Below are 12,223 nucleotides of genomic sequence, written 5' to 3'. Positions count from 1 at the left end.
TTATTTGAAGTGGGTGTTTAATTTCGAGGGTGGGCGCTTATTGTTTTCCCAACATTTGCAGCAAGTGAGGACATATTAGAGAATAACAAAACAAAGGATAACAAGTGTATTTCGCTTCAACAAGACAAAACAAAGCACAATTTACATGTAAGCTAACATGAACAAGCCATAAACAATGTAAAAGATTTACCATTTCTAAAACCAATTCTGGAACATGACATATGCTCTTCTTACATGTACTTCATGCTGGGCTTGTACAGAAATGTTTTTTTGTCAGAAGGGGTTGGAGGTGGGTGCTTTTGGGCTTTCAGGGTGGGCTCTTACTTGAGGTGGCTGGTTATTCGAAGGCGGACGGTTAATCAAATAATTGCGGTAAATACAAGGCGATGGAGGCAGCATTGTCCAGTAATTAATAATAATAATAATAATAATAATAATGATAATAATAATAAATGAGGGGCTTTTCGGGGATAATGAAATAAACTGCTCTGAAACAAATGTTTCAAATACAGCATAACCTGGTTTAGATTCCAAGCTGGCAGGAGGCAGACCAGCTGGCTATTTACAAATGCGGCCGAGAAGTTGAACTCAGGGATACTGAGAAACAGCTCCCCTAGCAGTCAGTGCGGGACTTGAACCGGGACCTCCATGTTACAAGTCTGGCGAAGGAGTAGCACAGTTTCTTTAGAAAGTAGCCCCCTTTTCTATTTGAAATGTTTTGATTTTACAGTATGTCATTATCCCTGAAAAGCCCGATCAAGGTGAGAGGACAATAATTAATTAATTAAATCATTAATCATCATCATCATTATCATTGCCATCATCATCATTATGGTATATAGTACAGTTCAAGAGCCCTCTGTACTGATAGGGCTCTTAATTATTTGGAACTCGATACTGCTCTGATGCTTTTACTGCACTTTAGATTAATGGACTGTTAGGTTGTTGAGGGTGACATACACATTTGGTGGCTTTTGGTACTGTGGTTTGTGACCATTATTTTATCTATGATCTCAGTTTGCTGGGTGAGACATCTTTGGCATAAAGTCTCTTTTTTTAATGTCAGGTTGATGCCAATGACAGCCTGGCAAAGATTGCACTCAGATTTGACACGACACCGTCTGAGCTTACAAGAATAAACAAGCTCTCCTCTCGCATGCTTTTTCCTGGACAGGTGAGCCTCTTGACCTCGTATATGCATTGTATATGCATTGTATATGCTTCGTTTTTACGAAGACTGTTTGTCACACTTTGCCCTGACACATTGACACATTTAATATCAAACAACAAATTCTTCCATCGTGTTCCATACTTTACCTTAACATGTACTAGGGAGAAGTTATTAAAAATTAATGCTGCAAGAAAATTCACCATGGGCGATCATATCCTTAACTCTCATGACTTCAAGGTTTGAATAAGTATTGATAATTTACGGTACAAGGAGAAATTTGATGCTGATCACTGTTAGGGCATCAATTGGTCCAAATGGCATTGGCATTCAAGTGAATGATGTGTTTAGGTTTCGAAAGATTCTGAATGCATTGAATCACAATTAAATGTTGACATGGTTACTTACATTACGCTTAACATCCGAGAGTTCTCTTCATGTAATGTATCACTTTAATGGAAAACTGACCGAAATCTTTTGAGCAAACAGTAAAATCTCCACATGAAGTAACTCATGTAATTTGTCAGTGTAACGGTCTCGCTCAAGTTAGAAATGAAAGTCTCGCTCCCGGGTTGTCACACGCGCAGTCGAGAATACCAAGCCAAATTAGGTTACGATTCTTTCTTAATTGTTCCTTCGTATTCCTATTCTTGTGGCCTCAGGGCACTTATCGAAGCGGTCAACTGAAATGATTACATTAAGAAATTACCTAAATATTCGTTTCTTTTATAGCTAAAAATGATCACAATCCAAGCGCACGTGATATTGAAAAGAACTAAATAAAACAGTCAAGATCTAGTGAAACTAATGGAATAGAAACAACTTACGACCTACATAGCAATGTAATCTTAAACATAAGTAAGTTGTCGCTTACCAACGTTCGCGGGTCTTAATTTCTTCGGAGAATTTCGCTCTAGCTTGTCTTCTAGATCTTGATCTCAAGGGGTCTTAGTTTGAACTGAAACGCGAGCTATGGGCTATGCCTATCTATAATGCAGTAATCACGGCGGTAACATAAGTCAAACCACAAAATATTTCGCGACGTATTTGATTCCAACGGAAGCGGTTACATGGCTCCCCTAAATTAATACCTTAATTTACTCTAACCACTATACCTTATTTGCAAACGATAAAAAAATTAAATTTTCTCACTGTTCATCTTATCTATCATCTTAATGTTCATGGTACTTATTAAGAGTTCTCTGATGGCTCCTCGACGGGGATTCCCGGTCTTCACTGATCTTCTGACATCAGCAGCACTAGCTTGTGGATTGGCCTTTCCAGCGTTGACAACGGCTGCCTTCTTCTTCCGTCTGGTGTCAGATTTGGATTGCCAACGTCTAGCATCACCTTCCGTACCAATCCATCCTGGTCTGGTTGGGCCTCAATAATACGACACATCTTCCACTGATTTCTTGGAGTATCTTCATCCTTGACTATCACGACGTCATTGACTTGAAGATTTTTCCTTGGTCGGGTCCACTTCTGTCTGGTTTGTAACGAGAGAAGAAATTCTTTCTTCCACCTGGCCCAGAATTCGTTCGTTAAATGTTGAACCCGTCGCCACCATTTTCTTGAATACAGGTCAGTGGATGTGAATTTTCCCGGTGGGGGCAGGACCACCTTCGTTTTCAACGTCAGGAAGTGATTTGGCGTGAGTGGTTCTGCTGTGTCTGATGATGTGGTACCTTCTGCTGTTAGAGGTCGGCTGTTAACTACTGCCTCTGCCTCGCACATGAAAGTCCGTAGAGCTTCGTCGTTCATTTGGTGGCCATTTTTCTCTAGTAGGGCGGAGAGCACACTTCTCACGGTTCTTATTTGGCGCTCCCAAATTCCACCCATGTGACTAGCGGTGGGGACGTTGAGTTTCACCTCGAACCAATCACAGCTTTCCTTTAGCATCTCTTGTTTTACTTGACTTTGGTCCATTTCCGCTAACGCTTCCTTGAGCTCTCTTCGTGCTCCAATGAAATTTGAGCCATTGTCGCTGCGCATCTGACGCACGGGACCACGCCTACATATGAAACGGCGAAGGGCGTTGATATAGGAGTCTGTTTCCAAGGAGTTGGCAACTTCTAGGTGAATGGCTCTTGTTACTAGGCATGTGAACAATACACCATATCTCTTGAGTTCCTTGCGTCCTTCTCTCACGTACCAGGGTCCGAAATAGTCCACTGCGCAATATGTGAAAGGAGGGGTAGGTGTTAATCTGTCTGCTGGGAGATCTGCCATTTTCTGTTCTTGCACCTTTGCTCTAAGCTTTCTGCAAGTGACGCATTCATGGACCAGCCTGGAGACTACTGAGCCACCGCCTATGATCCAGTAGCCAGAGGAACGAATTTCGTTGAGTGTAATTCCTTTTCCTTGATGTAGAGCCCTTTCATGGTAGTGTCGGGCTAGAAGCTTGCTAACGTGCCCATGTCCAGGCAGAACAATTGGGTGCTTTACATCTTGAGATACGCTAGCTTGCCTTATTCGTCCACCAATTCTTACTAGATTGCTATTATCTAGGAACGGATCCAGACGGGAGAGTGGACTGGCTCCTTTAGGTTTCTGAATCCTGGGTCTTGAATCATCTTCTCTAGGGGTTTCGTAATCTGTAGTTATCTTCTTCAGTTTGCTCATCTCTTCTTTAAAAGCTTCTTTTTGCACGTGTCTTATGATTTCTTGTTCTGCTTTTGTTAACTCATCGACGTCAATCGGACGATACTCGCACGCTGCGGATCTTGCCTTCACTCCATCCATAGTTGCCTGCTTTCCGCGTGTTCTTTCTAGCAAGATCTTTCGGTACCGCAAGCACAAAGCAACGGCGCGTTTTGCTCTGAACCAGCTTTTAAGGTATTCCAGCCGTTGAAGCAGGGTGGCGTATTGCTCTTTGTTTGTCGTACAAGTTGTAAAGGTGGATGCCTTCCTTACTTCTTTATCGTCAGGCTGCAGGGATTCGGGCACACTCCTCTCTAAATTCTTCCAGCTATCGTGGTGATCCCAAAGGAAAGAAGGTCCTCGTAGCCACCTCGAAGGCTGCAGGAGGTCTTTGGGGCTCAGACCGCGCGAAGCATCGTCGGCCGGGTTGTTCTTTCCGTCAACGTACTTCCATTGTTCGGGAACGGTGCGTTCTCTGATCTGCTGAACTCTGTTTGCAACGAAGGTGTGAAACCGGCGTGCATCATTGTATATGTATGCCTGAACTACTTTGCTATCGGTCCAGAACACTTCTTCGACTTCTCCGTATCTCAGCTCTCTGCTCAGCATCTCGCTAACTCGGACGGATACCAGGGCGGCTGTCAGCTCAAGGCGCGGTATGGTTATCGGCTTCAGAGGGGTAACACGTGCTTTACCCATAACTAGTGAGCAGTTCACTCGGTTTCTTGTGTCCACCAAACGGAGATAAGAACACTGGCCGTATCCTTCTGTGCTAGCATCCGAGAAGTGATGTAGCTCGACTTTCTTGAGGTTGTCCATTTCCTTTAATTTGAAACATCTTGGGACTTCCATCATCTCTAGAAGGGGGAGTTCATTTCGCCACATTTCCCACTGCATCCGTAGCTCGTCGGGTATGGCGTCATCCCAGCCTATGCTTTCCTTGCATAGCAGCTGCAATATTCTTTTTCCGCGTAGCAGGAATGGGGCCGCGAGACCAAGCGGGTCGTATATCGAGCTTACTGTTGACAGGATGCCACGCCTCGTCAGTGGTTTATCCTTTAGGGTAATACGGAACTTAAAAGCGTCGTTCTCAATGTTCCATTCTACGCCGAGCACACGTTCGGGAGGAAGTAAATCGCGGTTCAAATCAAGTTCCTTGATCTCCTTTGCGCGCGACTCTATGGGTGTGGACTCGACAACTTCTTTACTGTTAGACGTGAACTTGTGGAGTCTAAAGCCTCCTCTCATGCACATCTCAGTGCCGTTCTTGATCAATTCAATGGCTTCTGGTACGGTTGGGACTGACTTAAGCCCATCATCGACATAGAAATTCTCCTTAATAAAGGAAGCTGCTTCTTTTCCAAGCTCATTTTCACCGTCATCAGCGGCAGTTCTTAGGGCTAAATTAGCACAGCCCGGAGAGGAGGTAGCACCGAATAGATGTACCGTCATTCTATATTCTGTTGGCTCCTTTGAGGTGTCTCCTTGTTCCCACCAAAGAAAGCGGAGAAGGTCACGATGTTCCTCATTGACGTGTACCTGGTGGAACATGCCCTCGATGTCACAAGCGAATGCCACAGGTTCTTGTCTGAAACGACACAGGACACCAACCAAGGAGTTTGTCAGATCAGGGCCTTGTAGTAGATGGCGATTAAGGGAATGTCCTTGAAAATCTGCTGAACAATCAAAGACTACTCGTAGCTTGTCGGGCTTCTTAGGGTGATACACCCCATGGTGAGGAATGTACCAAACTGTTTCATACTGCTCGGGGGCCTTCTCTGCGTGGCCTTCTTGGAACATCTTCTGCATAAATGACACATAATCTTCCTTGTATTTTGGGTCAGCGGCAAATCGTCGACTTAACTGCTTTAATCGTGCTTCAGCGTGTTTCTTGTTGCATGGTAAGTGAACGTTTTCATTGCGGAGTGGTAAGGGGATTTCATAGTGCCCATCTTCTGCTTTATGAATACCATTAGAGGTAATGTTCATAAACTTCAAATCTTCCTGGGACATGGCTAAGTTCGCATCTTGAGGCTCAGAAAAGTCCTGCTCGAACATTTTCTTGATTGCCAAAGGTGCCATTATCTCCTTACAGCTTCTCAGAGGGATGAACTTGCCAGTTGAGGTTTCTTCGCTTGCTATTTCTCGTGTAGCGACGCGATGGCATCCAGCTGTCATTTCGATTTCATTATCATGATCTCCGTGGTTTCTGGCTCCTACCACTCCCCAGCCCAACGTTGTGCGTATAGCGTACGGGTCGTTTGACCTTCCAGGAACTATGGATCTTGGCTTTAAGGCACGAACGCAATTGTTGCCTATCAGTAGGCCGATGCTCAAGTGCTCTTCATATGTTGGGATCTCTTCAGCAATTTTCTCTAAGTGCTCGTACTTTCGGGCGGTTTCCGGGCGAGGAATTTGTCCACGTTGGCCTGGTATATTCGCTCTTGTGTACGTCTTAGGGAGGGGTATGTCTACTTTGCCGTCAAAGCGTGATACGATGAGACCATCAATTCTTTGTGTGTCAATCTTTTCTATGGCGTGCATGGTGCCCAGCTCTAGCTTAATGAAAGGACCAGTTACTCCAAGCTTGTTTATTACGTCATCGGTGACAAAACAGGTATCACTCTGATCATCTAACACGGCGTAAGCTTTGACTCGACGATCTGGGTCATTCTTGTGGTGAATCCATACGGGGAGAATCATGGAGGTTGTAGTGTTACTGCAGTTTACGCAATTGTTCGTGGCTCTTATGGTTTCCTCGGTGCTTTCTTGTCTCTTTTCTTCAGGTGAAAAACGATGGAGGGCAGTCGCATGTGGCTTCTTACACACCTCGCACTGAGTTTTCTGCTTGCATTGTCGTGCTGTGTGGCCTTGACTTAGACAGGAGAAGCATATTCCTCGCGACATGCAGAGTTCTAATCTTTCTTTGAACGGCTTTTCCGTGAAGTTCTTGCACGCGGCAAGGCCGTGTTTTCCCTTGCACAGCATACACGAACTCGCATCCGGGGGGTGTTTGCACGACGATTCGCTGCCTGTGGTGGTTAGTGAGATGCCATGTTGCTTCTTCCTATCCTTTCTTTCAGGGGTTCGCCTTATCCTATCGGCAGGAAGGTTTCTTTCCTTTTCCAATTCTTTCCTAGTTGAGGTTAGGGCATCGTGCGAGAATACTGGATGATTGGCGTCAAGGGATGCTTCTTGTGTGAAATCGACGAAGTTTGCAAAGGAGTATTCACCACATTTTGCCTCTAGTTTCTTTGCGCTTTCTCTCCACTTATTGCCGTAGAAGATAGGCAAGCGAGCTGCGAGTTCTCGAATCGTTGAGTAGCTCTCGAGTTCCTTTAAGTACTTCACGGATTTCATCGTTTCTTGTGTCATGATAAGAAAGTCGCTGAATTCTTGCAAGTCTGCGCTAGTTATGCATGGCTTCCAGTTCCTCAGTTTATCTCTGTATGCTTCGTAAATTCTAAAGGGGTCTCCGAAGCGTTCTTTCAGTGTTTTTCGCGCTCTTTTGTAAGCATCTTCGGTCCGCAATCCTAGCAAACCACTGATCGTTTTTTGTGCTGCTCCACACGTGTATTCGCCTAAATAGTAAAGCTTGTAGTTGGGGCGAACAACTTGGTCTTCGATCAATGCGTCGAAAGCGTTTTCCCATTTTGGGTACTCTAAGATATTTCCTTCGAAAACTGGAGGCTTGGGAACCGGAACTGTCATTCTTCGCAATAATTCGACTTGCGTTTTCTGTATTTCTGCGTTCTCTTCCTGAATACGCCAAATTTGAGAGTTGTAGTGATGCTCCGGTGATTCGATACTTCTCGCTGATTGGTTGATATCTCGATGAGCCAAAGGCGTGCTGACGTCACGTTGCGAGAGAAAGTGAGGCGATGTTCCCGCGCTTGTATTCGCGGTTTGTTCGTTCACATCTGGTGATTGTTTTGGTGTTCCGACAACAATAGGGTCGTTAACTTCGTTATCTTTCTTTTTAATTTCCTTGCGGGTAGTTTTATCCGCTTGTGGTTGACCAACTGGCTTAGAGTTGGAAATTCTTTGTTTTTCGCTTTGTTTTTGTAACTTATCCGTGGCTTCTTGTAAGACAATGGTGTCGTTTAATTCGGATTCTTGCAGAATCTTCTGAATTGATTCGGCCGCGGAAAGTTCTCCATGCAATTCCTCTCGCTCATGTAAGCGCTCGAGCTCCTTTTCTTGAAGTTTTAATTCGTCTCGCCGCCTTTCAATTTCCTGTCGCCTTTTAAGTGTGTCTAATTTTGCTTTAATTTTCGCGGTTTCGATTGCGGCTCGCTTTGAGGAGGTCGTTGAGGACGTTCGAATGGACGATGCTGATTTTCTGGAGCGTAGCTTTGAGTTTTGCGAAGCTAGCTCAACTCTTTCTATTTCTTGGTCTTTTATTCTTACTTTGATGTCTGCTAAACATTCTAACGCCGCATTGTTTACGTCGAGGAATTCGTCATGTATCTCTTGTTCCGTTTCCGGAAGTTCTAATCTGAACAAAAGATCAGTCACGTTTTCGTGTGCGGCTTGAAAGGTTTTTAGGTCAGCTTCTAAACCGTCCTTGCAAGCATTCAGTTTTACAAGGTCCGCTGGTTCTCTTAAGGATGCATAAATGGCGTTCGTACGCGATCGGAGGTCTTTCATTGATCTTTGTCGTTTCTTCGTACCGATTTCCAAGTCGAGTTCTAGACCCTTTTCGGTGCGGTTTCTACTCCGACGCTCCCGACATTCTTCGAATTCTTCATTAGTAACGTGGCTATTTTCTTTGAGGCTTTCATCCCCACCACGTGCTCCTTCAGAAGTACGAACTTCTTTGGTATTTTCTACTTTATCAGTATCCATTGTCTAATTTCAGTTCATAATCCTCTTAGACTTGAGTTCTTAGAGTTCGTTAACCCTCGTTGTTGACTGTAACGGTCTCGCTCAAGTTAGAAATGAAAGTCTCGCTCCCGGGTTGTCACACGCGCAGTCGAGAATACCAAGCCAAATTAGGTTACGATTCTTTCTTAATTGTTCCTTCGTATTCCTATTCTTGTGGCCTCAGGGCACTTATCGAAGCGGTCAACTGAAATGATTACATTAAGAAATTACCTAAATATTCGTTTCTTTTATAGCTAAAAATGATCACAATCCAAGCGCACGTGATATTGAAAAGAACTAAATAAAACAGTCAAGATCTAGTGAAACTAATGGAATAGAAACAACTTACGACCTACATAGCAATGTAATCTTAAACATAAGTAAGTTGTCGCTTACCAACGTTCGCGGGTCTTAATTTCTTCGGAGAATTTCGCTCTAGCTTGTCTTCTAGATCTTGATCTCAAGGGGTCTTAGTTTGAACTGAAATGCGAGCTATGGGCTATGCCTATCTATAATGCAGTAATCACGGCGGTAACATAAGTCAAACCACAAAATATTTCGCGACGTATTTGATTCCAACGGAAGCGGTTACAGTCAGTGCATAGTGTCTATGAGCTTATGCACTAGACACAAAAATGGCTTCTGAGTGCGCTGTGGTGCCCTAGTAGGAGGTTTTGAAAGTCAGTTTTTTTTATGAAAGGGTGCCAAAGATATTCCAATAAATATTTCTCATACACATGTGTAAGAATTGATGTCAAATCACTGATTTATAATAATATTCTGAGTTATGGAACATTTTGGTTGCTCGGATAGATTAAAGATTAAATTTGCGGTGTAGTGTTTTCAGAATGATCAATGTGACCATTGTTTGCAAACTAGATATTCAAATGACAAACCTAATAGTACACCGTGTTTGATATGCTTTTATGCTAGAGCAGTGTTTGGAAAACATACAGGTTATCATGACATACAGTATCTTGTGTGTCGTGCAATAATTTTCTATTCCATTTATATATACTTCCCTTTCTTAAGATACTGGCTGGTGAACATACCTTTCATTCAAATGGTAACACTGGAGAATTTTGTCCACAGAATCTAAAGTTAGAGCAACTATGTAGTGTATAATACTGTATTAATACCACTTTTCCACATAAAAAGTACAATTCAACAGTCTTCAGGTTTATAATACAGTACATGGCCATGTAATATTTTAGGATTTCATCTACAGGGGATTGGCAAGGGGATTTCAAAGAATTTTTTTTTTTTATCAATTTGGGTACTGAAACACTCTTAAAAAGTATTTAATTTAAAGATGTGGTAAAAAAATATATATGACAGTTTTGTTTTTAGTTATTCACATGGATATATTTGAAGCTTCTTTCAGGTGTTTCAAGGTGGCTAAATTAATAATTAAAAGAGTGTAAATTGAAGTGAATTGTGGGCCATCTATTGAAAATAACAACATGCAAGTTAATCTGAGCTGATCACATGTGTTCTTGATCAACTTCTCTTTTAATCATGATAGTGGAGTGCATGTGGCCGAGAGTGTATCTAAAGGCTTGTATGAGGGTATGTGCAGAGGGAAGAATATGATTCAGATTGGCTAAACCTCATGTGTTTCATGTATTTCTCTCCATCTATTCTGCTATTGATTGGATTTAAGGAGGGAGTAAATAGATTACTTCGCTTATGTGAAAGATAGAATCATTGATCAGTTGTTGTAAATTACAATTATTATTACATGTATACATTTCAAAATTGAGAGTTGAATTCCTTTTGGCAGAGGGAATTTAATTGCAACAGTGCCACAAAACAGAACTGCTGTTAGAAAGAACCAGGAGTGTTCCATGATGAAGTTGTCCTTTAGGAGTGTCAGTCAGAGTTAAAATGTGTTGTTCTTTCCACGGAATGATCTATGGATTGCACCCACCCCACTGGAAAGTCATTCTTACTGTATATATATGACAAAAGTTTTCTTTCTTTGCTTGATCAAGTGTTAATGTTTTTCTCGTATGAAAATTAACAAAAAAATTCTTATCAATTGTCTTCGCTGTTTGAGGCGTACAAAGGCATTAAATTTCACTTCTGGTTGGGTACAGTACTGTGCAAGATAAGAGACTGGGGACTATCCCCAGTTTCCCATCTTAGATGGTATTGTGCTCAAGAAAACTGATGAGGAATTTTTGATTTTTTTATCGATTTTTCATACGAGAACAACATGAAGATTTGATCAAGCAAATAAAAAAAAATTGTCATATACACTTTCAACATGCTGAATGTTGAATTTTTATTTTTTCAGTTGGTTTGCTCAAAAGTGCCTGATTTTTGTTTGTGGCCTTCAGTTTAATCAAAGAACTTTTCTCTTTTTTTTTCACTCCAAAGCATCTGTTTCTCCACTTCTCATTAATTTCTTTCCTTTACTGGACAACATAAAACAATGCCAACTCAATTTTTTTTCTCTTCTTGAAAACTAAGCGTAAACCAGGGAAAAAAAAAACAGACTGTTGTTCTTTGACTAAATCGTAGACCCATGCAAAAATTCCACACTTTTGAGCAATTTGAAAAATCAGCCTTAAATTCAGTTGACACGAGATGTTTATGCTCACAGCAAATCAATCATTTTAAGAATTCATTGACTAATTTCTCTAAGAGCACTAATAAGATTAGTGTTTCCTTATTTTATTTTCAGACGTTGTTTGTGCCTGAAAATCAAGCAGAAAAGAAATCTTCTACAGAGGTGGAGCCCTCACAACAGCCTGTCACCAAACCACCACAGCCATGCAATGTTAAGGTAGATAAATTTGATATTTGTATAGCATATGACTTTGTATAGTTATCTGCACATGTCAAACATCTGTCTACATTTTTGTGTTTTTTTTTAATCAACAAATGACCTGTGAAAGTCTGTAGTAAGACTTCACTTGAAAGCACTGGGATAATCAGATGAAAACCCTGTGCAAACTGTACAAAATTTGATCCAGGTGAGTGTAGTCCTAAGAAGAACTGTTGGAGGTGACATTCTTTATTATAAAGTCAATGTCACCTCCAACTGAGGCCTTCCCAGGACTATATACTGACTTGACTCCTGGGTTAGAGGTGCGGAGTTGTAATCTGGAGCCCCATGTTCAAGTCCCCTCACTGACCACTAGCTTGGATTTGTTTTATGGTAGGCCCTTGTTCAAATCCTCAGCCACGCTTTGTAAATAGCCGACTGGTATGCCTCCCTGCTTCCTTTCTGTTCTGTTTTAAATATTTGTTTGATTACACAGCCCCACAAACTTCTAGCTTTAAATATAACTGTGTATATCAAGGGCGGTGCCTACTAATACCGAAGTATTTTTGTGCGGTTCATGAATATGCGGGAAAAGCAGATCTTAGCAAGGCCCGGCCTATTGGAATCCAAAACGAAGATTGGGGGCAACCACGCATTTTTCAGAGATAATTAAGCAACAATATCTCTAAAAAGCACCAAAATATAAAGCAATGTATGGTTTTTTTTCTTAAATTGAAGCTTAATTTTCTCTGAACAATGCATGGCTACCCCCA

At 42.0% G+C, this 12,223-nt stretch overlaps 2 protein-coding genes across 8 annotated transcripts in view; one reads left to right on the top strand and one right to left on the bottom strand.

The window, feature by feature from the left end:
• The window catches only part of LOC146459763 (oxidation resistance protein 1-like), a 354,795-nt gene that overhangs the window by 5,068 nt on the left and 337,504 nt on the right, over window positions 1-12,223 (top strand). For all 7 annotated transcript variants that reach the window (XM_085089004.1, XM_085089003.1, XM_085089002.1 and 4 more), the window contains exons 4-5: window positions 1,067-1,174; window positions 11,367-11,468. In XM_085089004.1, coding sequence (XP_084945130.1) covers window positions 1,067-1,174; window positions 11,367-11,468 — 210 coding nt within the window. The remainder of the gene's footprint in view (window positions 1-1,066; window positions 1,175-11,366; window positions 11,469-12,223) is intronic.
• On the bottom strand, window positions 2,402-9,111 carry LOC146459773 (uncharacterized). Its single transcript, XM_085089035.1, has 2 exons — window positions 9,074-9,111; window positions 2,402-8,882 (listed from the first exon to the last, which is right to left on the bottom strand). Exon 2 carries the CDS (start codon window positions 8,657-8,659, stop codon window positions 2,402-2,404), a length of 6,258 nt encoding a protein of 2,085 aa, XP_084945161.1. The 5' UTR covers window positions 8,660-8,882; window positions 9,074-9,111.

The sequence above is a fragment of the Pavona decussata genome, unplaced genomic scaffold (assembly GCF_977016875.1).
Source record: "Pavona decussata unplaced genomic scaffold, jaPavDecu1.1 SCAFFOLD_217, whole genome shotgun sequence".
Lineage (NCBI taxonomy): Eukaryota > Metazoa > Cnidaria > Anthozoa > Scleractinia > Agariciidae > Pavona > Pavona decussata.
Note: the sequence above shows the minus strand (reverse complement) of the source record. Positions and strands in the feature narration are given on the sequence as shown.

Excerpts from the sequence above, each read along its gene's own strand:
- LOC146459773 (XM_085089035.1), bottom strand. The coding sequence starts at position 8,659 with ATGGATACTGATAAAGTAGAAAATACCAAAGAAGTTCGTACTTCTGAA.